Below are 26,643 nucleotides of genomic sequence, written 5' to 3' on the forward strand. Positions count from 1 at the left end.
GGCCCTAAACTCATGGCGGAGGCCGATGCGACGGTGAAATATTAGCGTTTTAGGTTATGTACAAAAATGTGTATCCGATCTGAATGCATTCTGTAAAGTAAGATAAAACCGCTTTAAAATTTAAATTGAGTCTTCAGAATATTGATCCAGATTCAACATTTTTACCGTTGGCTTAGCTGTGTGTTGAGTCAAGGAATAAATAAATATCTTGTATCGCTTAAAATTTTCTAAACTTTTCATCATAAGTAGGTACAGATTTATTTCAAGCACAAAATGTTGCAATTAAATGGTCTAAGACATGCCCTGCAAAGGAAATCATTTTCTAAAATCAGAATCAAAAAGGTAAGATTTTTTCAAGTTGAATATATCTCTCCTGTAGCCTAATTCATATTTTTATGAATCGCTTATGCCTGAACTATGGAATTTTTCAAAATAATAGGTAAGTAGGTACTAGTCTACTACTAATCTAGATACTAGACTTGGCTGGAGTAGTCACAATGTGTGCTTGAAACTCTCCAGGGTGATATTTCTTTTCAGACGAATTAGGTGGGCCGGGTGTAAGTGCACGTCCAGTGCCAACATACCTATTATCAAATTTTTGGTTGGGATCGATTTAGTATGTTATTTTGAGCACAAAATCACAAAAATTAAACAGCGCTCACTATTGTTTTTTAAATAAACTAAGTTCAAAGTAGCACAATTTTACATGCATTTAACCTAGCATTTAGGTAGGTAGCATTTTAGAGTAGCAGCCATTTTGATTATTGAAATAATCATCAAATTATGATATTCCTAATCTGAGTTTTTCTAACCCAAAGCTTTTCCTAATCTAAGCTTTCCTAACATAAAGCTTTTCCTAACCTACAGCTTTTCCTAACCTTAGCTACTTATAGGTTAAATGCATGTAAAGTTCTGCTACTTTGAACTTAGTTTATTTTAAAAACAATAGTGAGCGCCGTTTAATTTTTGTGATTTTTGCTCAAAATAACATACTAAATCGATCCCAACAAAAAATTTGATGACAGGTATGTTGGCACTGGACGTGCATTTTAGCCGGTGGGGGTGCCGTCCACTGAAACCGGTTTCGTCCGAACTAGCATCGGTCGAAAACTACCGAACTCGTCCAAACGATCCCCCAACATAGATGCTCGTCCATTGCAACAGGATCATATGTCCGTACACGGCCGTCTTCGGTTGTAAAGTCCAAAGTCAAGCTGAGACTACATCATCCTAACCTCAAAATTGTTTCACAGTCTTGACTGTTTTTGTTTTTTAAACTTGTTCTGTTTTATAAATCTTTTTTACTATTTTTGTGAGTAAACACACACAGAAGAATAACTTTCCCTACTAATTAGCTTGCTCTCCCTGTTGCATGCTAGAGAAAACCATCATTTGTTGGCAAGAAGAGCTGATAACACTCCTATAACAGTAGAGAAAGAGTGAAATTAGATATTTAATTCTGCAGGCTGAGCAAGAAGAAGGATTGTTTTTCGGTGCTAGACCAGAGAATGTATAACGCTCTACCTGAAGGAGTGAGAGCCAGGACATCGGGTGCTTCAGGAGTCAAATTAAGATGTAGTTAGTGGAGTCATCATTCTACGCTGTTCAAGAATATTTTGAGGCCAACAAAACACAATTTGAAACTGTGATGCTTTTTATGGGACATCTTGAAAAACGTGCAAAATATAATTTTCCAAGTATTTTTATATATTGACTAAGTGAACAAACGTTAATAAGTGGTCTGACATAGCTTTAATAATATGGCAAGGACCAAGTCAGGTCCACTTCCAGATACAGTCAATCCAGAGCTCTGGTCATGACTAATGAGAGAAGTATGTATAAAGGTTTTTATAAAAGGAAATATTTTCAACAAGGCAATAAATGTTAGAATTATTTCAGCTTAGTTTTAGTTGAAATGATCATTGGGAGCGTTCTGTGTACCGATAAATTGTTCCAAACGGTAAAAAGCTCCGCGTCCCATGGGAACCATTTTGACAGTAAATGTTCAAAAATCCGTTTACCGGTAAATTTTTCCTGCCTCGCAGTCTTATCACGGTGCTGGAAGTCTTTGCGCATGTGCGGGCCAATCAAGCCATCTTCTTTTTACTTTCCTTGCCCTATTACCATAGGTAAGGAAAGTATTGCTTTCCGAAAAAAATTAAGGTACCCCAATTTCTAAATTTCTATACGTTTCAAGGTCCCCTAAGTCCAAAAAAGTGTTTTTTGGGTATTGGTCTGTATGTGTGTGTGTGTGTGTATGAGTGTATGTGCGTCTGTGTACACGATATCTCATCTCCCAATTAACGGAATGACTTGAAATTTGAAACGTAAGGTCCTTACAATATAAGGATCCGACACGAACAATTTCGATCAAATGCGATTCAAGATGGCGGCTAAAATGGCGAAAATGTTGTCAAAACAGGGTTTTTCGCGATTTTTTCGGAAACGGCTCCAACGATTTTGATTAAAGTTATACCTGAAATAGTCATCGATAAGCTCTATCAACTGCCACCAGTCCCATATCTGTAAAAATTTCAGGAGCTCCGCCCCATCTATGCAAAGTTTGATTTTAGATTCTCAATTATCAGGCTTCAGATACAATTCAAACAAAAAAATTTTGAGTGAAAAAGATTCAGCATGAGAATCTCTACAACTAATGTTCAGTAACATTTTACCTAAAATTGAAAATAAGCTCGAAATTCGAGAAAATGTAATTATCCAATTATTGCGAACTGTTGGCAACTGTTGATTCTATTAAATGATTCACTATGAAGAGATAGCACACCTCTTGTGTCTTCAGTGTTATTGCCCTATTACCAGCTGGCTCAAATCTTTGAATAATAGACTTGAGATGCGCGGGAACACTAGCGTCAGGTGATCAATTTCCATAACGGCAAGGAAAGTTGTGTGAGTGCGCCACACCAGATTTTTTGTCTAGATTTTCAGATCAAATGTTCAAACCAGAAGGAATAGATTGAAAGTATTAACCGTTTGACAGCTATGCATATGATATGGGATCAATAATATACTGTATAACAATAAAAATTAATTAATTTGAATGTAAACAGTTTAAAGTGGACATAAACATCATGTTTGCATCTACCAAACAGTAATTTAAACACTGTTGATTGTAATGCACTAATATACCGTATTCACATAACTTTATAAGAAATTTTATTATTTCAAATAATTGTTATGATAATACACTATGGCAGCCATTATTTATTTAGGCAGCACACTTTGCAGGAAATTAATTTCAATAATATGCGCCAAAAGCTAGAACCGAGGATCTTGAAGTGGCGTTCCATGGGAACAAGTAGTTTTGTACCAGTTACGTGATAATTAGTCTGCCTATCACGTGACCATAGATAGGTACACGTTATAATCACAGTGTTTGCTATCCTTGTCTATCATTCAACAAAGCGGATAGCGCTATCTCTTTCTCGCTTTGCTCTGTTGCCAGATCGGCTTTTAACAGTGTAGAATTAAAAATTACTCAACAAAATAATTCATCTTAATTATAAAAATTCATTATTAAATTATTGAAAAATATAATTTCTTGCCTAATAAGATATAATTTATTATTTTAAACGAGAATTGACAATTATTACATTAATAAACCTGTATCAGCTACCGTCTATAGAAGGCATTGACAAGATAGTGATGATCGGCAACGTTGTTGTCCTATCTTTCTCCACTGCCATTATAACGTGGACCTCATTATAGGACAATTTACTGCTGGAACTAGAATAATTTACCGCTTTTTGTTGTTCCCAGAACGAACCCATTATTCCCCACTGGATTTATTAGCCCAATGTATTCTTCGACTCTTCGACTGGAGGATAATTTTAGAACATTCTAAAGCCTCATTTCACTGACTGTCGTTAACAAACAATAGTCTGTGACAAAATCATCAAAATATCACTATTTCAAAATTCGATTAAAATTTTTGTGACATTGTCACAGTAAAGTGATGGTAAATATACTTGCCGTATACCGGCAAGTGATGGAGAATATAAAAACGTGACATTGACACAAGTTTTTTGTCTTGACAAATGCTAGTGCTGGTTGCACAAAAGCCAGTTAAATTTTAACCATGTTCAATTTCATGGCTCGTTGTGCCACCGCCACTGGTTCCAGGGCATACGAGGAGGCTCCACCCCAAGCTATAGTATCATACCCAAGAACGGATTGGATAGAAAAGCATGCTCATTCCAATTTAGCTTGGGATCAATCTAGAATCCCAATAATTTCATTAAGCGTGCTCTTTCAAAACTTACATTTCTCAATGTAAATAACAACTTAGCCTATGTGTCTTGTATTCATTCAATTTATTGAAGCATACTTTCCCTGAACCAGCCTCTATATATTCTCAGAAGTCCAACACACTCCAACTGTAACTTATCAATATTTCTTTCCATTGCCAACAGGGATGTGTCATCGGCATATAAAATAGAATGATCTCCCTTTAGATTCTAGGTATAAGAAATTAAAGAGGACCAAGCACTGATCCCTGTGGGGTTCCATGCAGGACTTCCAGTTTTGCTGACTGAACACCCGTATAATTGACTAATCGAATAATCGACAGTGTGTACTTTCGGGCTCTGATTATAATCAACAAGTACACATAACTCACCACATTTGTTCAAGCCTCAACTCCTGGGCAACTGGCCATGATGGGAGAAGGAAAAATTCTACTTTATTTTATTATTTTAAAACATATGCTATCCTGTTCTATACATTACGACATAATGGGAATATCATTTAATCAATACATCGGGTAGAGGCTTGCAGGACACCGCAAGAAACTCGAGGAAATGTCATGATATGAACAGTTCTTGTCACACAGGCATGTAGCCAGAATTGCAGACACTGATCTTCCTGGTGGGCTTTGTAGAATAATTGACAAGTACAGTTCAACAGAAAATCCATTAAAAAACATTGATCAATAATAGATTTCTATTTTTCAGGAATTTTGTCGTTGTTTTTCTTCTCACCAAAAATTTTCAGAACATAAGCCGATAGAATATATAAGAAATATTGGAATCTCAGCCCATATTGACTCCGGTAAAACAACTCTCACCGAACGTATCCTTTATTACACAGGAAGGATATCAGAAATGCATGAGGTGAGTAAAATACATTTTTAGTCATCAAATTATTATGATTAATTAGTTTGAGGAGACTTGATCAACATATGAACGTGGAAGCAATCCAGCTGCTCAACGTGGGCCTACATGGATTATGAACACTTCAACGTAGAAAACCGCACCAATTAGTTTAGTGCTAAAGTTGAAAAAAATTATTCATACTAACAGACGATCCATATGAATCCAAGTTGTGTTGATGTATTCTTCATGTAAATTGCCTTATTACAGTGGTTCTAGGATTAAGTATTAAGTTATAGATTTTACTTATCATTTCAAACAACATTATAAACAGCTTACAACTTATAAACAGTTTTGCAATGAGGTGAAAATTGAATCTTTGGAATGCTGAAGAATGAAGTTTGATGCAAATTTTTTGCATGACTGTCTTCATGGACGTATGGAAGTTGGCGACCGAAGAGTTGGTGTCGGTGTACCGGCGCGAAACTTGAGACAGCACCACCAATTTCATGCCGTTGCAGAAGTTGCACTGCTCCGTTAGAAAGATGCGTTGCAGTCTGTAATAAACTGTCAAATCAAATCGATTTTTTTGAAGTGTCGAGAATTTTTAAAAGGAGAATAAGATCCTTGCAGGAGCCTATCCAACAGTTAGGAGTTCCAAAACACATTTTTTATGACAAATAAAGACCACTTGTGCCGTTCTATTGCACGCAAATTGCCTAAGCATATACTCACTAGTCACTTGGAGCCATGTGGTGGAACGAGTTGGCTGTAAGGGGTGATGTGGAGGCCAACTATTGTTATTATTAATTAACAAAAGGAAAGGAATAAAGGTTAACAAAAAGATTACTGAAAAGGAATTCTCTTATTTGTCATTCTTGCTTTGTTTATTATTCTTTATTTTTTGTTTGTAAGATTCCTTTTTATAAGTGTATTTTTCATCTTTGTCTGTTATATTTTCTATAATAAACTCTCTTGTTCTGGGGGTACCAGGACGAAGGAAAAAAGGAAAATGAAAGTATTATTACTATTAACATCTTAATGTTTTGGATAATTATATTCTGTGTATTACAGGTAAAAGGTAAAGATAATGTTGGAGCTACAATGGATTCAATGGAATTGGAACGCCAACGTGGAATCACAATACAATCGGCAGCAACTTATACTATTTGGAAAGATCACAATATCAATATCATTGATACTCCTGGTAATTCATCCTAATTATCTCCCATTCCCAGGCAAAATTTATTTGTTTCATAATTTAGAAATGAAGCAATATTTACATTTTTACAATTGATTCTCTTCCACATTTCAAAAAGTTGTAGGAAAACTGCCAAAGTAGAAGAGCAAAGTAAAAAATGACAAAGTAGAAGAGTTTCCGACTCAGTTTCTAATTTCCTTCCACATGCTCATGTTTCTAATGATTATACAGCGCAAGTGTGTAGATGAATGATTGCTCTCTTACAATAGGCTGTTCATTGATAATGCTTATGTCAATTACTTTATAGATTCAGTTCGAAAGCAATTCTAGACAATTTTTTTACAAGTTATGATTAATAAGTGATCTACTAAGGTTGATTTGAGTTGATGATTTTAATGAAAGGTAGATGGGAGAGGAGTTGGGTGAATGATACACATAACACATTTTGTAAGCTCATTGACTATTTTTTATTTCCATTGCTCTTACTATTCCGGAGTAGAATTCACTGTTACCAAACTGATTTTATCTTAACTACTCTATTATAACTTTTTCATTACAGATTCTCATTATACAACTGTTGCATCAACTTCAATTTTGCTAACAGTTGAATAGATGTAGGCAACTTGAAAAGTATGAACTTTGTCTAGCTGGTAAAACGAGAGAGATGTACGCTTGAAAAAATGTCAAGATCTGCAAAATCCAGTCAATAATTCACAGCAATATTGTAGCCAGTCTTATACAAGGTTCGTAAAAATGTTGTTAACAGCTTAATATTTCTTTGTCAAGGATTATTTGACAGTAGGTTTCATTGTGGGGGGTCACATTTTAATTGAAAAAACTACTTTTCTGACGCTTCAAAATTTTGTCCGTCATCATGGATTTGCCACTTTGAATCCAACTTCATTTTTTCAAATGGGAAGGTGGTCATAGATGATACATGATTTCGATACAGAAACTCAAGAGAAAATCAATGGCGAAAACCACACATCGATATCTCTCAGTTCCAAAGTTATCCACATTCAAGGAAACCAATAAATCATACAATAATAAAAAATAAGTACATTGAAAATCTAATATCAAATTCCACTTTTGTAAGTAGAGTCAAACATCTACTAACATTTTTAACACTTTCAAACAAAAAAAAATTTATCTGCCAGTTTGTTAACTTGCTCAATTATTTCATTTTTAATGATGTATTATAGTCTGTGTAAAATAAGTTGAGACTTGGCCCTCCATCCGAAGAAATTGCTGTTACCGCCAACCAGTTGCCTCGGTGGCCGTAACAATTGCAAGGTTTACACATTCGTGTAAAATTGCTACTTTCTCAAATTTCCAATACAACGTCAGAATTGGATGTAGAATATCCAAGTACTTCTAAAAAAGTTTCAGGGTTGAAGGATGAAAAGGAAATTCAACTTTTATGATAAAATTGGAAACATCGCGAAGATTTGTTTTTCTTTTGAATATCACTTCTCTCAGAATCATGGGGCGTCGTAATGCGTAATAATTTCATATCAAATTAACAAGGAGAATGTCTTCTTTCTATTGGTGTCTGAATAATTTTTATTCGACCTATAGTTATTCTTTAATTAATGATTATGTTCGTCTATGTCGAGACATTTCGAGCAGAAAACATGACATTTTCGACATGCTGGAAACTTTTTTGTTTCAAAAGATAAGTGGGTGGTGAAAGCGAGAAAGTTTTTCAGAAATAATTGAAATTATATCGGGGATGATATTCTACATCCAATTCTGACGTTGAATTGGAAATTTGAGAAAGTTGCAATTTTACACGATTTGGCAACCCTGTATGGAGGGCCAAGTCTCATCTTATTTTACACAGACTAGTATATTTGAATGTGAACAACTTTGAAACTTTTTGAGATATGAATGTACGGGTTTCGCCATTCATGTTCTCATGAAATCCGTATCCAAATGGGATGAATCGTATGGAAAAATGAAGTTGTATTCAAAATGGCGGACCAAAATTTTGAAGCGACAGAGAAGTAGTTTTTAACTCAAATAGGATCCCCAATGAAACCTACTGTCAAATTATCCTTGTAAAAGAAATATGCAGCTGTTCCCCTCATTTTCACCAACTCTGTATACATACTTATTGCTTGAACATAAGTTTCAATGAATGAAAATGAGTCTTTATAGAAAAGATGGTTCAACAGCACCTTCCAACGGGTCGCTAAACAATGATTGGATATAAAACTTTATTCCGGTTATTCAGATACCGAAAACCAGACATTTTACTACCATTAATATACAACAATGAGGGTGGTTAATAGGGGCTCCAATTACAAATAACAAACTTGATGATATCCAATTTACCTTGACTCAGTATAACTTGAACGTATAAGTTGAACGTTTTGTGGTATTAAAGGGCACGTTGACTTCACGGTAGAGGTGGAGCGGTCGCTGAGAGTGCTCGATGGCGCAGTTCTGGTCCTCTGCTCGGTTGGTGGAGTCCAGAGTCAAACGATGACCGTCAATCGACAGATGACCCGATACAATGTCCCGTGCTTAGCCTTCATCAATAAGTTGGATCGTCAGGGAGCCAATCCGCACAGAGTTCTTATGCAAATGAGGCAAGTACAATAATTTATTATTCATAGAAAATGTATAGTGAGGTCCACGTTATAATGGCAGTGGATAGAGATAAAAGAACAGTGTTGCCTCTCCTCTGCCTTAATTAATTACATTTCTACACTGTCAAAAACAGATTTGGCATCGTTGCGGAGCTAGAAAAGGATAGTACTACCTGCTTTGTCGAATTATAGACAAAGATACTAGTATCAAAGTTAATCAAATACTGTCATTATAACGTGGACCTCACTATTAATAGGCCTGGTGTTAAATCACTATTTATTTTCTCTCACTATTTATCTCGTATAGTATTTTTGACATGTTTGAACTGGCTAGAAGTTCATTTATTTTGAAAACGCTGTCAGTGAGAGTTTTCCGATTTGAAAGATGCTAGACTCACTTTATGGAAAGGTAATTTAAAAGTTCGAGGCGAACTGGAAAATGTTGATACAGCGCTAGATATCTGTAAATTTACTTGGTAATGATGAACCATTTTCAATCTATTAAACAAACTTGTATAATAATTTATGAGTCATCACTTATCATTCTTGATTCGCAGACTACAAACTTTGCCTTGGTTTCATTTCCCTACATACGAGTATTTTATCAATAATCATTTGGACTTATTAATAAATTTCAGGGTGTAGACATTATATTTCCACAGTAATTATTTTTCAAGTTTAAGTAAAACATTGATATATTGTTCATATTGATATAACTGTATTATGTTCATTCATTGTTCATTTATGATGACTTATCAAAACAATGCTTGTAAGTTTTCAATCATCTTTATAGAATAGTAATTGTAATGTGATCATCTGAATTTCTTGTTGCAGAAACAAACTGAGGCATAACGCCGCCTTTCTTCAATTGCCAATAGGACTCGAAAAAAACCTCGAAGGAGTGGTTGATCTAATTCATGAAAAAGCAATCTATTTCGACGGCGAATACGGGCAAGTTATTTTAAATATTATTAAATTTTCATCACCTTCTACTTTTCAAGTTCGGCTCTTACTGAGTTCTCTATACTTCCTATTTTATCGACAAATCATCACAGACCAACATGACAAGATAGTATCAAACAAGTGTCATTTGAGGAGTCGAAGCTTGATTGCGATGACAAACTTTCATAGCTTATTGTGCTCTATGCTCTCTAGCTTCTTGTTCACATGCGAATTAAAATCTTTAATTAAGATTTTAATTCTTACTTTTCGTATTTTTTAACATTTTATATTCGAATATGGAATATTAAGGCTCAACTCACACTTTTGTGGCTCAAGTCGAGAAGAGACTGCGACTCTAGTCTCTACTCGACGCTGCATGTGTTTTCAAATGGTGAAACTCAGACCAGTCGATTCTAGTCTCCGCGACCTCGCCATTTGAAAACACATGCTGCGTTAAGAAGAGGCTAGAGTCGCAGTCTCTTCTCGACTTGGGCGCGTAAGTGTGTGTTGAGCCTAACATTTTGTTTAAACAAGAAAAGACCTATATAGTGATTGGTGAGGTCCACGCTATAATGACAGTGAAAAAATATGGGAGAAAAGGGTTGCCGATTCTCTGTATTTGTCTCCATTTTGCCACAGACTACTAAAACACAGCCATCTATATTGAATAGCAGTAACTCAAATCATCCTAACACATTTTGATCTAGTATTAATTTTCATTTTCTTTGATAATTATTATCAATTTCATGTCAAATTACATTCATCAATGAAATATCCCTTTTCACAATTAAAAAACTTCCATAACTAAGATCAGATTTTTATTCTCACACACACCTTAAATTTCAGTGGCTAGTTTTAAAAGCTTTGATACTTCAAATCAACAGAAATTCAGTTATTCGGTAGGTATTCTATTTCAATTTATTTTGAAAGTAATATCGAAATAGAAATATATTAGAATAATTTTAATGGAAATAATTCTGAAATAGCCTTTCAATATTTATACCGGTACTGGAAATCTATACCGTGCTAAACCCAACCTATAACTGAAGCCTATTTGTGAGAAAGGACCAGGATGGTCAAAGTTTCAACTTATAAAATGTCAACTCCTGTGTAATTGTTTCTCATGCGGTAATATCTAAACACATTCAACAATAAATTTTAAAATGAATTATACGATTCGATGCGTACCTTACTCAAGTATTTTTTAGAAGCAAAATAAAAATTGTGGATTACCTGACGATTGTTTGTTTAAATCTGTACTGTCACTGTCAAAAGTAAAAAAAATTATTATATATATATATAGCACATAACAGAAGACACTTTAAAGTTTGTAATATATTAAAACAGGAGACACAAGATGTAGATTGAAAACACTTAAAAACTTACATTCAGTTTAAGTTTTACATTCATGTAAGTTTTTAAGTGTTTTCAATCTATATCTTGTGTCTCCTGTTTTAATTTATATATATATTCTATTTCTGCCAAACTGACAACATTGTATGTAAAGCTAGAAAGGTATAGCGCTATCTGCTTTGTCAAATGATAGAAAAGCAGAACAACACCATTATCAATAATATACTGTCATTATAACGTGGACCTCACTTTAGTCGAACGACTCATTAAAAAATGAATTGCAAAGAAAGTATAAAGCAGGAAGTAGGTGAAATGCCTCGATCCAAAACAATTTTTATCTTCCATACATTCATGTTTTATTCATCTGCTGTATTTATTTATTCAAAAGTTATACTCACAGAAATGCTTATCCCAATAAATTTTATCATCGGTATCATAATCTAGTACCATATCTCACGATATTGGAGTAGACAGAAAACAAAATGATTAGTTGAAATTATATAAAGTACAGCGATACATGATATTCAAGAATAACATTCTTTGTATAAAAAATGTTTACGCCTTCTAAAACTTGTGTACCTGGAGAAACCAAGTGAACGCACATTTCTCCATTGAAAAGTCAGTGAAGATGAATGAATTGATTTTTTCAAAGTTTAAAGCCTTGTTAAACTTTTAAAAAATTATAAACCTATCACTACAGTTGAAAATCTCTGTTCAAACATTTTTCAAGATTGGATTGAGCTGTGAATCATTTTCAATTTCTAGACAAAATTTATCAGAGCTTCCTTCAACCATTCAGTCCTGAGACAAAATAGAAAACTGCCTCGGCCGCAATAACCAAGTTACATTGTAATTCAGAATATGAATACAAATATAAATGAATACAGAACATCAATTTTCATATGTATCTCTGGCTATGTATTTATATTGCTTCTTGAAGTATTAGTGCTTGGTGACATATCATTTGACTTTTTCAGAGATATTATCCGGGAGGATGAAATTCCAAAAGAGATGAGAAGTCAAGCAAATGATTTTCGGCAGGAGCTTGTGGAAAGTGTTTCTAATGCTGATGAACGCCTTGGAGAGATGTTCTTAGGTAATTTCATTATACGTTCCTAATAGTAAAAAGGTGAAACTCGAAACCATAACTTGGCATGTTCATCTTGCTTTTAAAATGTTCACCAGATATTAATTACATACTTCAATATTGACCCCTGTCAGTCTGTACGTCTGAATATTACCTCTAATATTATTCAATCATTTCTACTGTATTCGTAGACTTCATAATATTGTACTGTGATATAATATAAATACGCTCATTATTAGACTATTATAAAGCTCAATCCCTTTAGTATCTTCCAGTGTGGATGATAGTCATTCCAAAATACAGTATTTGACATATTATTATCAAAGCCACGAATAATTTTTTCATACTTAAAAACTGTGACATGAATGTGGATGAATGAATAAACATTGATCATACGTTTTTGTTAATTCATAAGTTAAGTAATTGAGTGTCAGTGAGCATTGGTCCGTTCACAAGACTGCATGAGGAATCTATTGGAATTCCCTTGGAATAGGCTGTGCAGCTCATATTTTTGTTCATTTAGCACAAATTTCTATTGAAGTTTACTATATATTTTTCCTACCGTTACCTTGGAAAGTGGCCATTCCTGCACTGATTACAGAACGCAAAGAATCACTTTTCCGCGCTAGTGCGCGAAGTATTACTTTGCGTACTCCAGATTTGCAAATGGCAACACAAAATAGTTGGTGGGTTATATGGAGGATTAGTGCACGAGAACAAAAATTAAGTTGGTATCAATGACTGTGGTTAGATTTAGATAAGAATCATTTCAATGGCTACCCTACATTTATGATAAAATCCCAATCTAGAAATCCAAAACAAGAATAATGTTCATCTAAATCATAATTAAATAATCATCATTTACGAATTCTCATCATTTAATAAATAATAGTTCTTTTCTATTGATAATTATTATTTCAACTGCAAGCAATGAGAAAAGTAGCAAATATACATTATAAAATTCGAATTTTAAGGTTAAATGATTACCGTTCGATATCCATACAAATAAAAATAATAAAAAACATAAGAATACTACAATAAATATTCTCTGTTGTCTATGTTATTTTTATAAATATTTTTCAGTTTACTTTGAGCATTTTTCTTGGTAATTTGATCAAAAGTCTAAATTTCTGAAACCTGTTTCAGTACTTTTTAGCTGGATGAAACAAACTTAGGTACGATTCTTCCCGCTAGGTCGCGCGCTTGTCGGTACAGCCATCTTGCAGCCATCCCAATCAGCTGTTGGCGTGTATTTTGAATGCGAATTTTTTGTTCTATCTGTATTTTTTCTGATTCTTGAATGAATAAAAATGAGAACTTAGGCTGAGAATTTTCAACTTCAATTGGATTATTAATTTTTAAATGAATTAAGGTTGTTATTAATAACAGCATCACACACACAAACATATTTGATGGATTTCAGCCATCATTTTACCCATAGTTACCCACTTTTCATATTCAATGGTAACTGTAGGAAAAATTTAATGTGAAATACGTGCGCAAAGTTCCTCTGCTGCACTCAAGAAGCCATTCCGCCCTCGCCTACGGCACGGGCGTAAACGTTTCTTTCGGTGCAGCAAACTGTCACTTTGCGCACTAGTTGCACAAATAACTATTACTATTAGAACTGTTTTGTTAGACTGATGCTGGAGCAGTGGTGGGTTTGAATCCCGCAAAGCATATGGATTTTATATCGTGATACCATTTTCAAATCAAATCATTTATTTGCCATACAATAAATACATATTCAAAACATAATAAAATTTAAATACATAATTTTATAATCAAAAGTATAAAATAATAAAATAAAAATGAAGCATACATAATACCAAAATCATAATTAGATATTTTTCAATTCCATTTCATTAACCACGCTCAAGCGAATACTAGCGTGGGCATCATCCATTAGAGGAGAGGTTCATCTACTGTTGCTACTTCCAGCAGTTTACCACTCTTTTTGTGAACTGCACTCTATCAGAAATATTCTTCCAGCACAAATTGTACTTCTTGACTAATACATAAATTATGAAAAATGCATAAATACGAAAATAATAAACTTATCCAAGCAAATTAATCAGATAATCCAAGCATAAATCACATTGTATTGCTTTATTTTTGTATGTTGTGTATTTTCTAGAGGAAAATCACCATCAGTGCAAGAGCTGAAAGAAGCGATTCGTCGGGTCTGTCTAAAACGAACATTCACTCCAGTGATGCTTGGAAGTGCTTTGAAGAACAAGGCCATTCAACCATTTCTAGATGGAGTTCTCGATTATCTCCCGAACCCAGGAGAAGTGGAGAACTATGCCTTGAGAGAAAAAACCAAAGAGTAAGTTAAACCATTGTTTACCATTTCTACGTCTGTAAATGCAGAGATGGAGCTGGATAAAGCCCTGATATATGCCCTTTATATGTACACTCATGAAAAATAATTGCATGGTCCACTTTACTGAAGTGTTAGATATCACTGTTATGTTGAATAAGTGTATTTGTTTGTGTTTTTCAATTAGTATGTGGGAGTGGAGAATGATCAACACAGCCATTACACGAATCATTAACACAGATGAATGGCTCTGTGTTAATGGTCGCCAAATTCAATTTAAATGTCAAATCTTGCTTTTTCAATCTTAATAAAGTAAAACTTTGTATTTAATGATTGATTTTTCAACAGCGAAGAACCAGAAAAAATTCTTTTGAATCCTGTGCGAGATGGTTCAACGCCATTTATCTCTCTTGCTTTCAAACTAGAAGCAGGACGTTTTGGACAGTTGACATATCTAAGATGCTATCAAGGCAAATTGAAGAAAGGTGATTCAATTATTAATGTTCGGACCAAGAAAAGGTATGTAAACAAATTATTAGTCTAATAATTTATTTCAGCATATTATTATTTAATTTTTCAAAGTTTTAATTAGCTGACTCTTGACTTAATTGTTATTTTACACTACAACAGCTATCCTTCTGTGTTTTCTCAGGCACATTACGAGAAAATCCTTGGATTGTCAGTGGAGGAATGGGGAAAATAGTAAACAAGCGCGACTTTGAAATTGTTAGTGAAATAGGGGTTTTACCAACTCTTATTTGTTTCTACTAAGCGTGTAATTGAAGAGCATTTCATGCTAGGTTATCCCCAGTTTGCTATTTTTTATAGTTCACATTAGTTTCATTTTAGCAGTTATTTTTATAGTGCTTGACATTTTGTACAATTGATAAATTGATAGTTATTCGTTATATTATAATGAATTTGTACGATAGCCTATAATGTAGGCTTATCTGAATGTTTTGAAAATATTATTGAAGCAATGTTGCGAAAGCTACAGCACCCAATTTTCATGAGGATTGATGCTGATAATTAGCCTACTCACTAGCTAGAGATGTTTCGGTCGTGACTGGGATCCATCTTTGCTAGGTAGAAGGTAGGATGGCATTTCTTGGTATACTGTTCCCGATTAGTATCAATTGAGTTTGTAGTTGAGGAGTTGCTCAAATTTATGCCAAATATAACAAGAGTTGATTCCTATTTTAATAAAAATAGATAATTTGATTAATATAGACTAGTTTAATTTTGATTTTAGGTTCGCATTCCTCGTTTGGTTCGGCTTCATTCGAATCAAATGGAGGATGTTGAAGACGTATTTGCTGGCGATATTTTCGCATTGTTCGGTGTCGACTGCGCCAGTGGAGATACGTTCGTTGTCGACCCAAATCTTAATCTGTCACTGGTAAGTGAGAAAGACTGTAAAGTAAACGATTCAACTTTAGATTATTAATCTTAGCTAAGTAGCCCAATCTGACCAACAAAAACATAATTTTTCGACTGTTGAAAAGATGGGTCATTGTTCGCTAAAGATGAGTTCCAGTTCCTTGAAATGAATCACAAACCAAAAAAGTGCCTTAGAACAAACTTGAAACCAATAATGAACACTAAATTCAATCTCTGTTAAGAAATTGAAATCTTTACTTATTAAAAGAATTTTGTAAAATTTATGTAAGCCCGTATAAACTTGAAACCGAGTCATTTTTGATGCGGCTAGCGCCAAAACAAAGATCAAGAAACACATTTAGATGCTCCTATAATTGCAGGTTTATTTGTTTTTTTTCGAATCAAGTGCATTCATTAAAGGAAATAATATAATATGTTGGTATTGTTCTCTGATTTTGTATCGTTTCGTAGAACTTAGGTCTATCACTCGGACTCTAAATAAACTGTGTATTCTTAGAAATGCTACTGTACCTTAACTATGAGTAGCGGTGTGACATTGGCAAGTCATCTGCTATTAAGAAGAATCGTTATTTATCATTTGTAAATTCATAACATATTATTTACATGTATTTGATAAAGTTACAGATTTATCCTCCTCATTAATCTGCTTTTTAGTAGGGAAGCGATTGGTGTCGTGGTTGCGCTGATAAGCATTATCCATGTGATGAGTTAAGATTCATGCGCCTGCATGAAAAACATGAGTTTCCAAGTTGTCTCTTCGAGATCTTCAACTGACGACCATGAAATATCTGAAGTGACTCGTGTATCACGTTATTTGATAAAGCAAGTGGTGCTTCGCTCTATTCTCTATTAAGTAAAATTTGTTTGATACCAGGTTACATAACATTAGTAATCAAATCCTTTCAATGCAAGTTGAATTTTTGGATCTTGCTATTTTCATTTGCAATTTTTTCAGGAATCGATATTTGTTCCTGATCCTGTGGTTTCAATGTCTATCACACCTCTAACCACAAAAGATCGTGATAATCTTCCAAAAGGAATTTCAAGATTCACAAAAGAAGACCCCACTTTTCATTATTATTTCGATGATGATGTCAAAGAAACCCTAGTCTCAGGAATGGGAGAGCTGCATCTAGAAATCTATGCACAGGTAAAAATCTTCAAAATGTACCGCACCTAATTAATTTCATGGCATCTTTCCTGACTCAATTACTGTCTCCAGGCATCCAGTTGGATCCACTTATCCATCCAAAATAAGTCGGGAAAGCCCCGAGAAATGGTAGATGCGAAATTATGAATGCTCAAGTTTGTCAGTGATTTACTAATATTGTTTATTAAGAATTTTGTTTTGTAATATCTACTTAATCTTCAGTATACAATTCGATTTTCAGAGATTGGAGAAGGAATACAACTGTAAGGTGAAACTGGGAAAACCCAAGGTATCATTCAGAGAGACTTTAACTCAGCCATTTGAATTCGATTACCTTCACAAAAAGCAGTCTGGAGGACAAGGCCAATTTGCGCGAGTTATTGGAGTAATAGAGGTAGGTTTTTACATTTTCAGTTTTCGCAAAAACCTATTAACCAACTGAACATTTGATAATCAAACTTATTTCAATAATTTGCTGTCTAATTTAGCTGTGTTAATAGTAAATTGTTTCGTGGATGTGCTCTCCATTAGCAACTTGCTCTTTTTATGAATAGGATTGGTGTATTCGAATCTTTCTAATAATTGGCATTAAATCGGAAATTTTATATTGACTGCAGTATTTTTTATGTATGCTATCAGTTCGAGAATTCCTGAAATTGATACTTCAATCTTATAAAACTGTTAGAAATATTATTTTTAAAATTTGAAGCTTAGTTCTTGAAGCACTTGAGTTAGTCTTGAAAAAATGTAATGTAGCAAATTTCTATCAGTATTCTAGTTCTCACAGGCTTCCTATAATTTTATGATGTGACTTATTAAAGACTAATAGCTTTCTCTGTGAATCATCATCCATTCCATGTTTAATGTAAAATTGATTACCTTCATTGGAAAAAATCTGTTGGTCCTCTTTTATACTTTTAATCTCGATTAATATATGGCATGGTGAAAATAAATTGGCATATCAAGCTGGATCATTGATGTATTTTTTATTGTTCGATAGAAACATGTTCATTTCTTCAAATCTAGTACATGGCATGTCACATATTATCAAGTTAATAAGTACCTAGATTACCCTTGAATATAGTGTTTTTTTTTGACAAAAAAACCAAACTAAACAGTTGAACATAGTCACATTGCACACTGTAATGTAGCTCACGATATTCTGTCCAGTTATTCGGTTATCATATTGCTTTTTTGTCTTGTGCAGCCTTTGCCAGCACATCAGAACACTGTGAATATATTCAAAGACCTGACAGTTGGAACCAATGTGCCGAAGCAATTCATCCCTGGTGTCCGAAAAGGATTCGAACTCATGTGCGAAAGAGGTAATTTGGATATTATTTTAGACTCTTGTTAAGTTTTTGATTGAGATTCACAGTTGTATACAGTAAGGATCTAGAATCATCAACCACGTGATACCATCATTATGCAAACGCGGCAAAATATATTGGTATTACTCTGGATGCCAAACTTCGGTAGAAAAGCCGTGTCAAGAAAAAGAGGGATGAGCTCAACTACAAGTATAGTAGGATGTATTGGTTGAAAGGAAGGAATTCAACCTAGAATAAAATTCTTCTATACAAACAAATACTGATTTGTATGGTGCGCAACTGTGGGACTGTACAGTAGAGAGCGATATTGGCATCATCCAACAATTTCAAAACAAGTTTCTGCGAAATGCTATCAATGCTTTATATTTCATCAGGAACGCCGACCTTCATAGAGACCTTCAGGTGGAGACAGTCAAGGAGATGATTGTAAAAACAGCAAGGACCTATGAAGAGGCTCTACATCACCACCAAAATGTTGAGGCAATCCAGCTTGTGGACAACTCAAGCATTAACACGCAGATTGAAAAGAAAGAAGCCAACAGATCTGATTTAAACCTCCAGGAATGCTCAGTGAAAGTGGAAAAAAATAATTTATTAGTTTAGTGCAGTGATTATGAATGAGCTAATTTGAAACAAGGAGAAGCTATTACAGGACTCTTCTTGTAAAATGACTTGATGTTTTAATTTAGGATAGAAATAAACTGATAATTAGTACTAGTAACAGATATTTGACTGGGCTATAAGATGGGGCTTGGTTTGTGCGTAAACTGTCGACGTCGACGACAACAAGCATTGTTTTCGGATGACATTCATATTGTCCAAGTTTCAAATTTTCTAAAACACCTGATCAAATAACTTTTCATTATATGTGTTTATTATTCAAGAATCAATCATTTCTAATAATATCAACATATTGTTTAAAAGTATAAACTCAACCTCCACCATTAAAACATAATCTTCTAGGTTATTTAGACAAATTGAAATCTACCTAATCTGAGATCCTCATGCTGTTGTGGTCGACGACGGCATTTACGCACAAACGAAAACCCAGCTTTACATGGATGTTAATTGCAAGCGTTACCTAAACTGAAAGCTAAACATCGACCCGACCGTTCTGGTCTTACCCTTACTGACTCTGAGTCTTAATATTATCCTGGTTGGTGGAAGTGGACGGTAGGGGTCACAAAGCTCCTGCATTAGTTGAATATTGCAACCGACCGAGGTGTTTCAAGCAGGTGTGTCAAAAATGAAAAAAGAAAGAAAGGTAATACCTAACAGCTACAATACAATAGCATACTCGATGGTATTGAAATGGCAGCCAGGGCAAATCTATTAAAATTCTTCAAACCCGATTAATAAAATGTGGAATGCCGTCAGAAACAAGCAAAATGCACGTGACTTGTACAATGTAGAATGATGTTGACTGAAGTGAATGTTTGACCAGGAATGTTGACCGGACACCGAGTGTCGGGCCTGTTCTTCAAGCTGCTGGACGGAGCACACCACACGGTGGACTCGAGCGAGTACGCGTTCAACCTGGCTGCGCAGGGCGCCTTCAAGCAGGCTTGCCAGGAGGGCCAGTGGAACATCCTCGAGCCTGTCATGCTCGTCGAGGTGTCGGCGCCCATCGAGTTCCAGGGTAACCTCATAAGTCACTTGAACAAGCGAAGTGGTTTGATCATGTCCACCGATAGTACGGCTGACTGGTGCACTATAAATGCTGAGGTTGGTAAAGTTATTCCAATCAATCAATAATTTTTTCCTTCATTATGGTCTCATTATTACTAGAACTTTTATTAATATTTCTCAAGCTCTTATCTGATTACTATAGTGGATTGCTTGAATTAATTGACATCATTTTGGGATAAAAATATCTGTGTTCAAAGTGCTGAAGAAACATAACTTTTTTGACTAATTTTTAATCAAAATTCGGGAATAAATTAGTAAGGGCTGACTGGCCCTTACTATTACTAGCCCTTACTATTACTAGCCCTTACTATTACGAGCCCTCACACCAAGCCTGTTGTTTCATTTCAATCATGCTATGATTATGTGTGTATGTCATTGATGAATAAATTAATTAATCAATTGAAAAAAAACACCCAGTTATGGTGGCCCAATAATGTTATAATGGCTAGACGATGATGTATCTTAGATTGAAATGAAAATGTCAACCTGACTTTATTAATTTTTACTCCTATTTTTTTCAAAAGTGGTTTGTAAGTTATTTCAATAAATGCTTAATCACAGATGGAATTAAATAGAGAATGCATTTATTCAAATGCTAATTAATATATAATGCAGAGCAGAGGTCTTCGGGGTGATTTGCAGCATTTATTTAGGATTTTCGTTCAATAATAATTATATATTAAATGCTTAATCGTTTGATTAGCAATGGTATCGCTATCCTTGTCTATCATTCAACAAAGCGGGTAGCGCTATCTCTTGCTCGCTTTGCTCTGTTGCCAGATCGTCTTTCAACAATGTAGAATTAATAATTGATTAACAAAATATTTCATTTTAATCATGAAAATTCATTATGAAATTATTGATAAATAGAATTAATAACATATAATTGATTATTTTAAACGAGAATGAACAGTTGATATTACATCAATAAACCTGTATCAACTACCGTCTATAGAAGACATTGACAAGACAGAGGATCGTCATCGTTGTTCTCCTATATTTCTCCACTGTCATTATAACGTGGACCTCACTATAGGAAAACATACTCTACTGTAAAGAAAACATATAATGTCATTACAGTAGAGTATGCTATAATGAGAATCATAATAATTATGTTTATTTGTTCTGCAAACAGCTGTTTACCAGGCTTGATTTTATGAATGGAAAACAGCTGAAATTGAATGACTATGACAAAAGGCAGAAGAAAGTCTGATTGCTATTAATTGTAAACTTAGAAATATTATACTTCAAACAAGCTGCATTTGATTTCATATTAATAAAAACCTCAGTGACACTTCTCCCCAGAATAGCTTTTATATATATATATATATATATATATATATATATATATATATATGTATATGTGTGAAAATTCTTGTGATGTTACAAGCGATTTAACTTTTAATTTAAATTTAGTGTAATTTTTGGGTGAATGCCATGTTAACCTGAAACCTCTATTTTCATCAGCTAATCACTTTGGTGGAAGTGATAAAACAAATTATTATTAAATGAAAATCCAAATTAAATTATTTAAATCATCCCGAAGACTTACTGTAACAGCTAGATGAAAATTCTATCCAAAAATTATTTGCCAGCCCGGGATTCGAACCCGGTACCTCCTAATTGCCAGTCAGGTATGCTCACCCTTACACCCAACTGACAATCTCTGGATAGCTGCGCTCATTTTTAATTGAATAAATGCAATTTCTCATTAATTTCCATTTGTGTGAGTTCTTTGCAGATACTTTTACATTTACACAGTTTACCGTCTGAAATTTTCAGGTTCCTTTAAATGAAATGTTTGGCTTTATTGGAGAACTAAGATCGTCAACTCAAGGCAAGGGTGAATATTCAATGGAATACTCTAGGTACACTCCTTGCAATCAAGCTGTTACTGAAGAATTAATAAGGAAATATGACGAAAGCCGAGGAATTGTTCGTGAAGATGAGAAGAAAAAGAAGAAAAATTGATGTTCTCTTCAAAGTATATAGTAAGTGCATCAATTATTTTATTCTGAAGGTTCAAAAACCTCAATTCACATTATAATTATTCTTTGCTTGCTATTGTGTCTTAATTATTTATTTTCAATTTTTGTCAAGATTTAGAGAGTTTATAAAAAAAAATCCAAGTACCCCTTTCAAAATCTTTTATTTGCAACATGTTCCAACATTGATGCTATTTCCAACTGAATCAATGAAATAAATAACGTTAAGTGAATAATTACTCATTACTTGTTTATGATCATGTGCTTGCATATTTATTGAAGAAGCTAGAAGATCAAAAAGTGACCCTTTAGTCGCTTGTAGTTTTCCTCAAAATTTTATTCAAAGTAAAGCAACATAACCTACGTTTTAGACATAATTCTATCAAAATTCGGAAATGGAACAGTTTAGGGCTAGGCCTCTTGGTCCTTTTCTGATCATATTATTATGTGTGTGTGTGTATTATGAACTGTGAATAAAAAGATAATAAATTAGATTATATGAGTTTAGAATATGATGAGATTAGAATATGATTTTTTAAACTAGTAGGTAGCCCACTACAAATTTTAAACTCTATCGAAACAAAATGGCGGCCATTCAAATTTTGCTTCTTAAATAACTCATAAACCGTTGGTTTTACAAAAACTTTACAAGAATAACTTTTTTTAGTAAATTCAATTGCCTATCGATTGGACCAATATTAACTGAGATATGGCAGCTTTAGTGGTTGGTGACCCAACTTTAGAGGGTTATGTAACGTTATTTTATTGTTTGAAATGAACTAAAATCGCTCACTATTAACATTCAATGCAAATAGAGAATGTTGCATCATTGAGTTAAACAAATATAAAAGAACTGAAGAAATAGAAGAAAAGTTATCTTAAGGATTCTAGCAGTCACAACATCGTCACCGAACTTTACGAGTAGAAAGAGAGTCAACAAATGTTTTGAGTTCAACAAGTGTAACAGGGCTGAAAAAGATAGATTTATGGCTAGTTTTAATTCTGAAGGACTCTGAAGATTGTGCCTGAAATGGGTGGGTTAAAGCAGGAAAAGAATCAGAAAGATTCTTAGGCATTTCAATAAAGTATTTATTCATTACGTCAGAAACTAGGCGGTTGTCATCAATTAAAATACCATTCTCCTGCAACACAATATCCGTATCTTTATTATTGTCTTTTACTGGCAAAAGTGTTTTTATTGTTTCCATTTTCTCGGGGGTTATGTTTTGAAGAATAACTGTGAAGAGTAAAATAGAAGTTTGGCCTCTTTCACCCATACTTTTATTTTATCTTTCATATTTACGAATTTTTTTGAGGATCAAATTGTTTGGATCATTTTTATGCATCTTATGCAATTTGTCTCTTACAAATGGCATTTGACAAACCAGGAGTCATCCAGGGCTTTAAATTTTTATGTTCTGTTTGTATTTAATTTTTTTGTGATTCTACAATACAGTTATTTAAGATTTGATAAAAAATATCAAATGCTTTGTTAGTTTCGGGTTCTTCAAAGACAGGTTTCCAATTTTCATATTTTAATAAGGTACTCAAACGCTTGTGGTCCAATTTTTAAATTCAGACTGCTGAATCCTTCTCTTTTCAATAACTATAGGCAAAATACAAGCCACCGCCCGGTGATCCGTGATTAGGGTTTCAATGACAGCAACTTTGTCAATGACAAAAAGATTTGAACGATATGATAAGTGGTCAATACAGGTTGAAGATGACCCCACTACCCTCGTCCCTATATCTATTAACTGCTGCATACCATTTCCATTGAGACAATTTAGATACGAATCACTATAAACATCCGAAACACTAACATTTAGGTTAACATCCCTAGACAATATAAATCTGAGCTTGGTGGTAGCCAAGAATCTATCAAAACTGGCAATAAATGTATGCCGATCACCTAGGTGAAATCTGTACAAACCTAACACATTAAATAAATAATTCTTGTATTTACAAAAAAGTAACAGTGAGTCACAGTCAGCAATGCAACAATCCTTTTAGTGGCAGTAATAGAAGAATGAACAAAGATCACAACACCGCCCGCCCTCGTCACAGAACCAGCAGCAGCAAAGCTTTCATATCCGACAATATTATATAAATTTAATTCATTCATATCCTGCAACCAGGCTTCACTTAAAATTATTATATGTGGCTTGGTTATTAAATTATTAATATGAAAGGAAGTTATCAAAATTAGTATTTAGGCTTCGGATGTTTGATGGAAGAACAAAATACCAGAATCCGAATCAAAAAACTCATTCACTTCATCAATTGAGCTTAAAAGAGTCGTTTCAGAATTATTCATTCGCTAACTTTGAAGTTTAAATTAACTAGCATCAATCAACAATTGCACTCTTTTCCATAAATTTGATATAAATGGGGGAAAAATAAATGAATCCCTTGAACAAATGAAAATCAATTTGGCAAAAGCAGCTCCACCAGAACATAATATGAATAGAAGAAAACAGTTTGAACTAACATGATTGATAATAAAACAACGATAGACCGATACAAAAATCTGTTATCAATTCGACTGGGATAGCCATCACAATCATAACGGAGCTTGATAAAGCTCTGAACTGAGTGATAAAATTTGTGTCACCAGTACTATGCTTTCCAATGCTGAAAATGTTATCATTACACAAAATTGAGATAACCAACTAGAGCACATCGCTTGACCCAATGTGAACAATTGGATTCATAACCTCTACGATATACTATTATCAAATAATATAAGTAATATAAAAGTTTGACCAACTAGAGAAATCAATTTATATAGGAGAGAAAACAAACAATGAAAAATTAAACATTCCTTATTTCTACCCGAATAGCGAAAGCGAAATTTTTGCAATAAACGAAAGTCATTGATATTTTCCTCTAGTATTGAAACATAAGAAAAAACAATTTACAGTCTATCGAGATCACTCAACGACGATATTTTCACAATCGGTTTACCTGCTCCTTCCTCATTAGTATCTTCCCGTTCTGCACCCACAGATAAGCGTAGTCATATTTCTTCTTAGCCTCCTGGCAGCTGCAAAAATTCTTCTCCGCGCCGGACTTAGACTCTCGTCTGACGTCAGAACAGGTTTCTTTCCAGCCTAGGCCGGAAAGAGTACCCTTTCCAGCCGCTAACATGGAACTAGGAAAGGTGATCAAAAAACAGCTGATCAATAAACTTTTCATTATTTGTGTTCATTATTCAATGATTAAAACATTTATAATAATATCATCTTATTGTCATTTGAAAGAATAAAAAAGTATAAACTCAACCTCCCTCATAATTGAACATAATATTTTAGGTTATTTAGACAAATCAGAATAAAAAATAAAAATACTTGGACAATTTCCTGATATTCAGATTACCTCAGATTTGCTAGAGCTATGACCTTCCACTTTTGCTTTCGGAAGTGCTTAGTGAACAATTATGTATATATATATATATATGTATATATATTATATATATATATATATACATATATATAATTTATTTTTCTGTGTGGCGAAAAATAGCGTTCGCACCACGGGCAAAAATGTTTTTCCGGCTCTCAATCTTTTCTAGTCCTCGGCCTACGGCCTCGGACTTGAAAACCGATTTCGAGCCGGAAAAGTCTAATTTTCGACCCTAGGTGCGAAATATAGGCTACTATTTCGTGGCAGCTAAAAAGAAAACACACGAATAAGTTATCGCAAATGGTGTCAATATTTTCAATGCCTTTTCACTCAAAATTGGGTTTCCTTGTGCACACCAGTCCAGAAGGATGTGAGAGAATATTCTTCAAACTCCATTTTAAGCGCATAGTCACCTTGGAGATCAATGAGGTTTTTATTTTCTATCATGTTGAGGGATCACTCATTGATCGAGAATTTGAATGGGTTTTGAATTCATGCCAAACCATTCAAGTTCTCATTAAAATATTTTCATGTAGAATTTTAAAAGTAGAAAGATTGCTTATCGTAATTATTTTAGAAGTAAATTTAAATAATTTTCCAACCAAGCTTTGCGCTTCCCCCCCCCCCCCCTGAGCATTCATCACGCCCCCCTTGGGGGTCGTGCCCCAACACTTTGAGAACCACTGATGTAATCCATTAATCATCAAACCAAATATCTGACATCAGTTTGTGAAAACTGCTGTAGGGACAATAGTATAACTCGAATAAGAAATCACTCTGTACTTACCGTAGTTAATTTTTAATTTTGTAGGGACAATAGTATAACTCGAATAAGAAATCACTCTGTACTTACCGTAGTTAATTTTTAGTTTACTAAATTTTGTTCTGGCGATTAATTTGCTTTGGGTTTTTTCTAGGACATGAAGTTTGCTGTTATTGTCGTTACCAACAGAAAGAAAAGCTAGCAAGACCAACAGTGGTGTTCACAGTTACTGTGAATGTGGATCACGTCTGTTTCTATTTGTGTTGTTACAAATAAGCTGTAAATATTGTAAATATAGCTGTTTCATCATA

The 26,643-nt window shown here is 34.0% G+C and overlaps 1 protein-coding gene across 1 annotated transcript; it reads left to right on the forward strand.

Annotated features, from left to right (window-relative positions):
• Window positions 1-26,643, forward strand: LOC111054150 (elongation factor G, mitochondrial). Its single transcript, XM_039423535.1, has 15 exons — window positions 1-342; window positions 4,971-5,129; window positions 6,183-6,315; window positions 8,699-8,903; window positions 9,738-9,854; window positions 12,176-12,294; window positions 14,425-14,614; window positions 14,957-15,131; window positions 15,861-16,007; window positions 16,965-17,159; window positions 17,401-17,553; window positions 18,367-18,484; window positions 19,935-20,215; window positions 21,962-22,170; window positions 26,487-26,643. The coding sequence occupies exons 1-14, from the start codon at window positions 274-276 to the stop codon at window positions 22,148-22,150; spliced, it is 2,250 nt and encodes a 749-aa protein (XP_039279469.1). The 5' UTR covers window positions 1-273; the 3' UTR covers window positions 22,151-22,170; window positions 26,487-26,643.

The sequence above is a fragment of the Nilaparvata lugens genome, chromosome 3 (genome assembly GCF_014356525.2).
Source record: "Nilaparvata lugens isolate BPH chromosome 3, ASM1435652v1, whole genome shotgun sequence".
Classification (NCBI taxonomy): domain Eukaryota; kingdom Metazoa; phylum Arthropoda; class Insecta; order Hemiptera; family Delphacidae; genus Nilaparvata; species Nilaparvata lugens.

Coding starts and splice junctions, on each gene's coding strand:
- LOC111054150 (XM_039423535.1), top strand. CDS start 274: ATGTTGCAATTAAATGGTCTAAGACATGCCCTGCAAAGGAAATCATTT. Junction 343..4,970: donor CTAAAATCAGAATCAAAAAG/GTAAGATTTTTT, acceptor TCTATTTTTCAG/GAATTTTGTCGTTGTTTTTC. Junction 6,316..8,698: donor CAATATCATTGATACTCCTG/GTAATTCATCCT, acceptor GTGGTATTAAAG/GGCACGTTGACTTCACGGTA.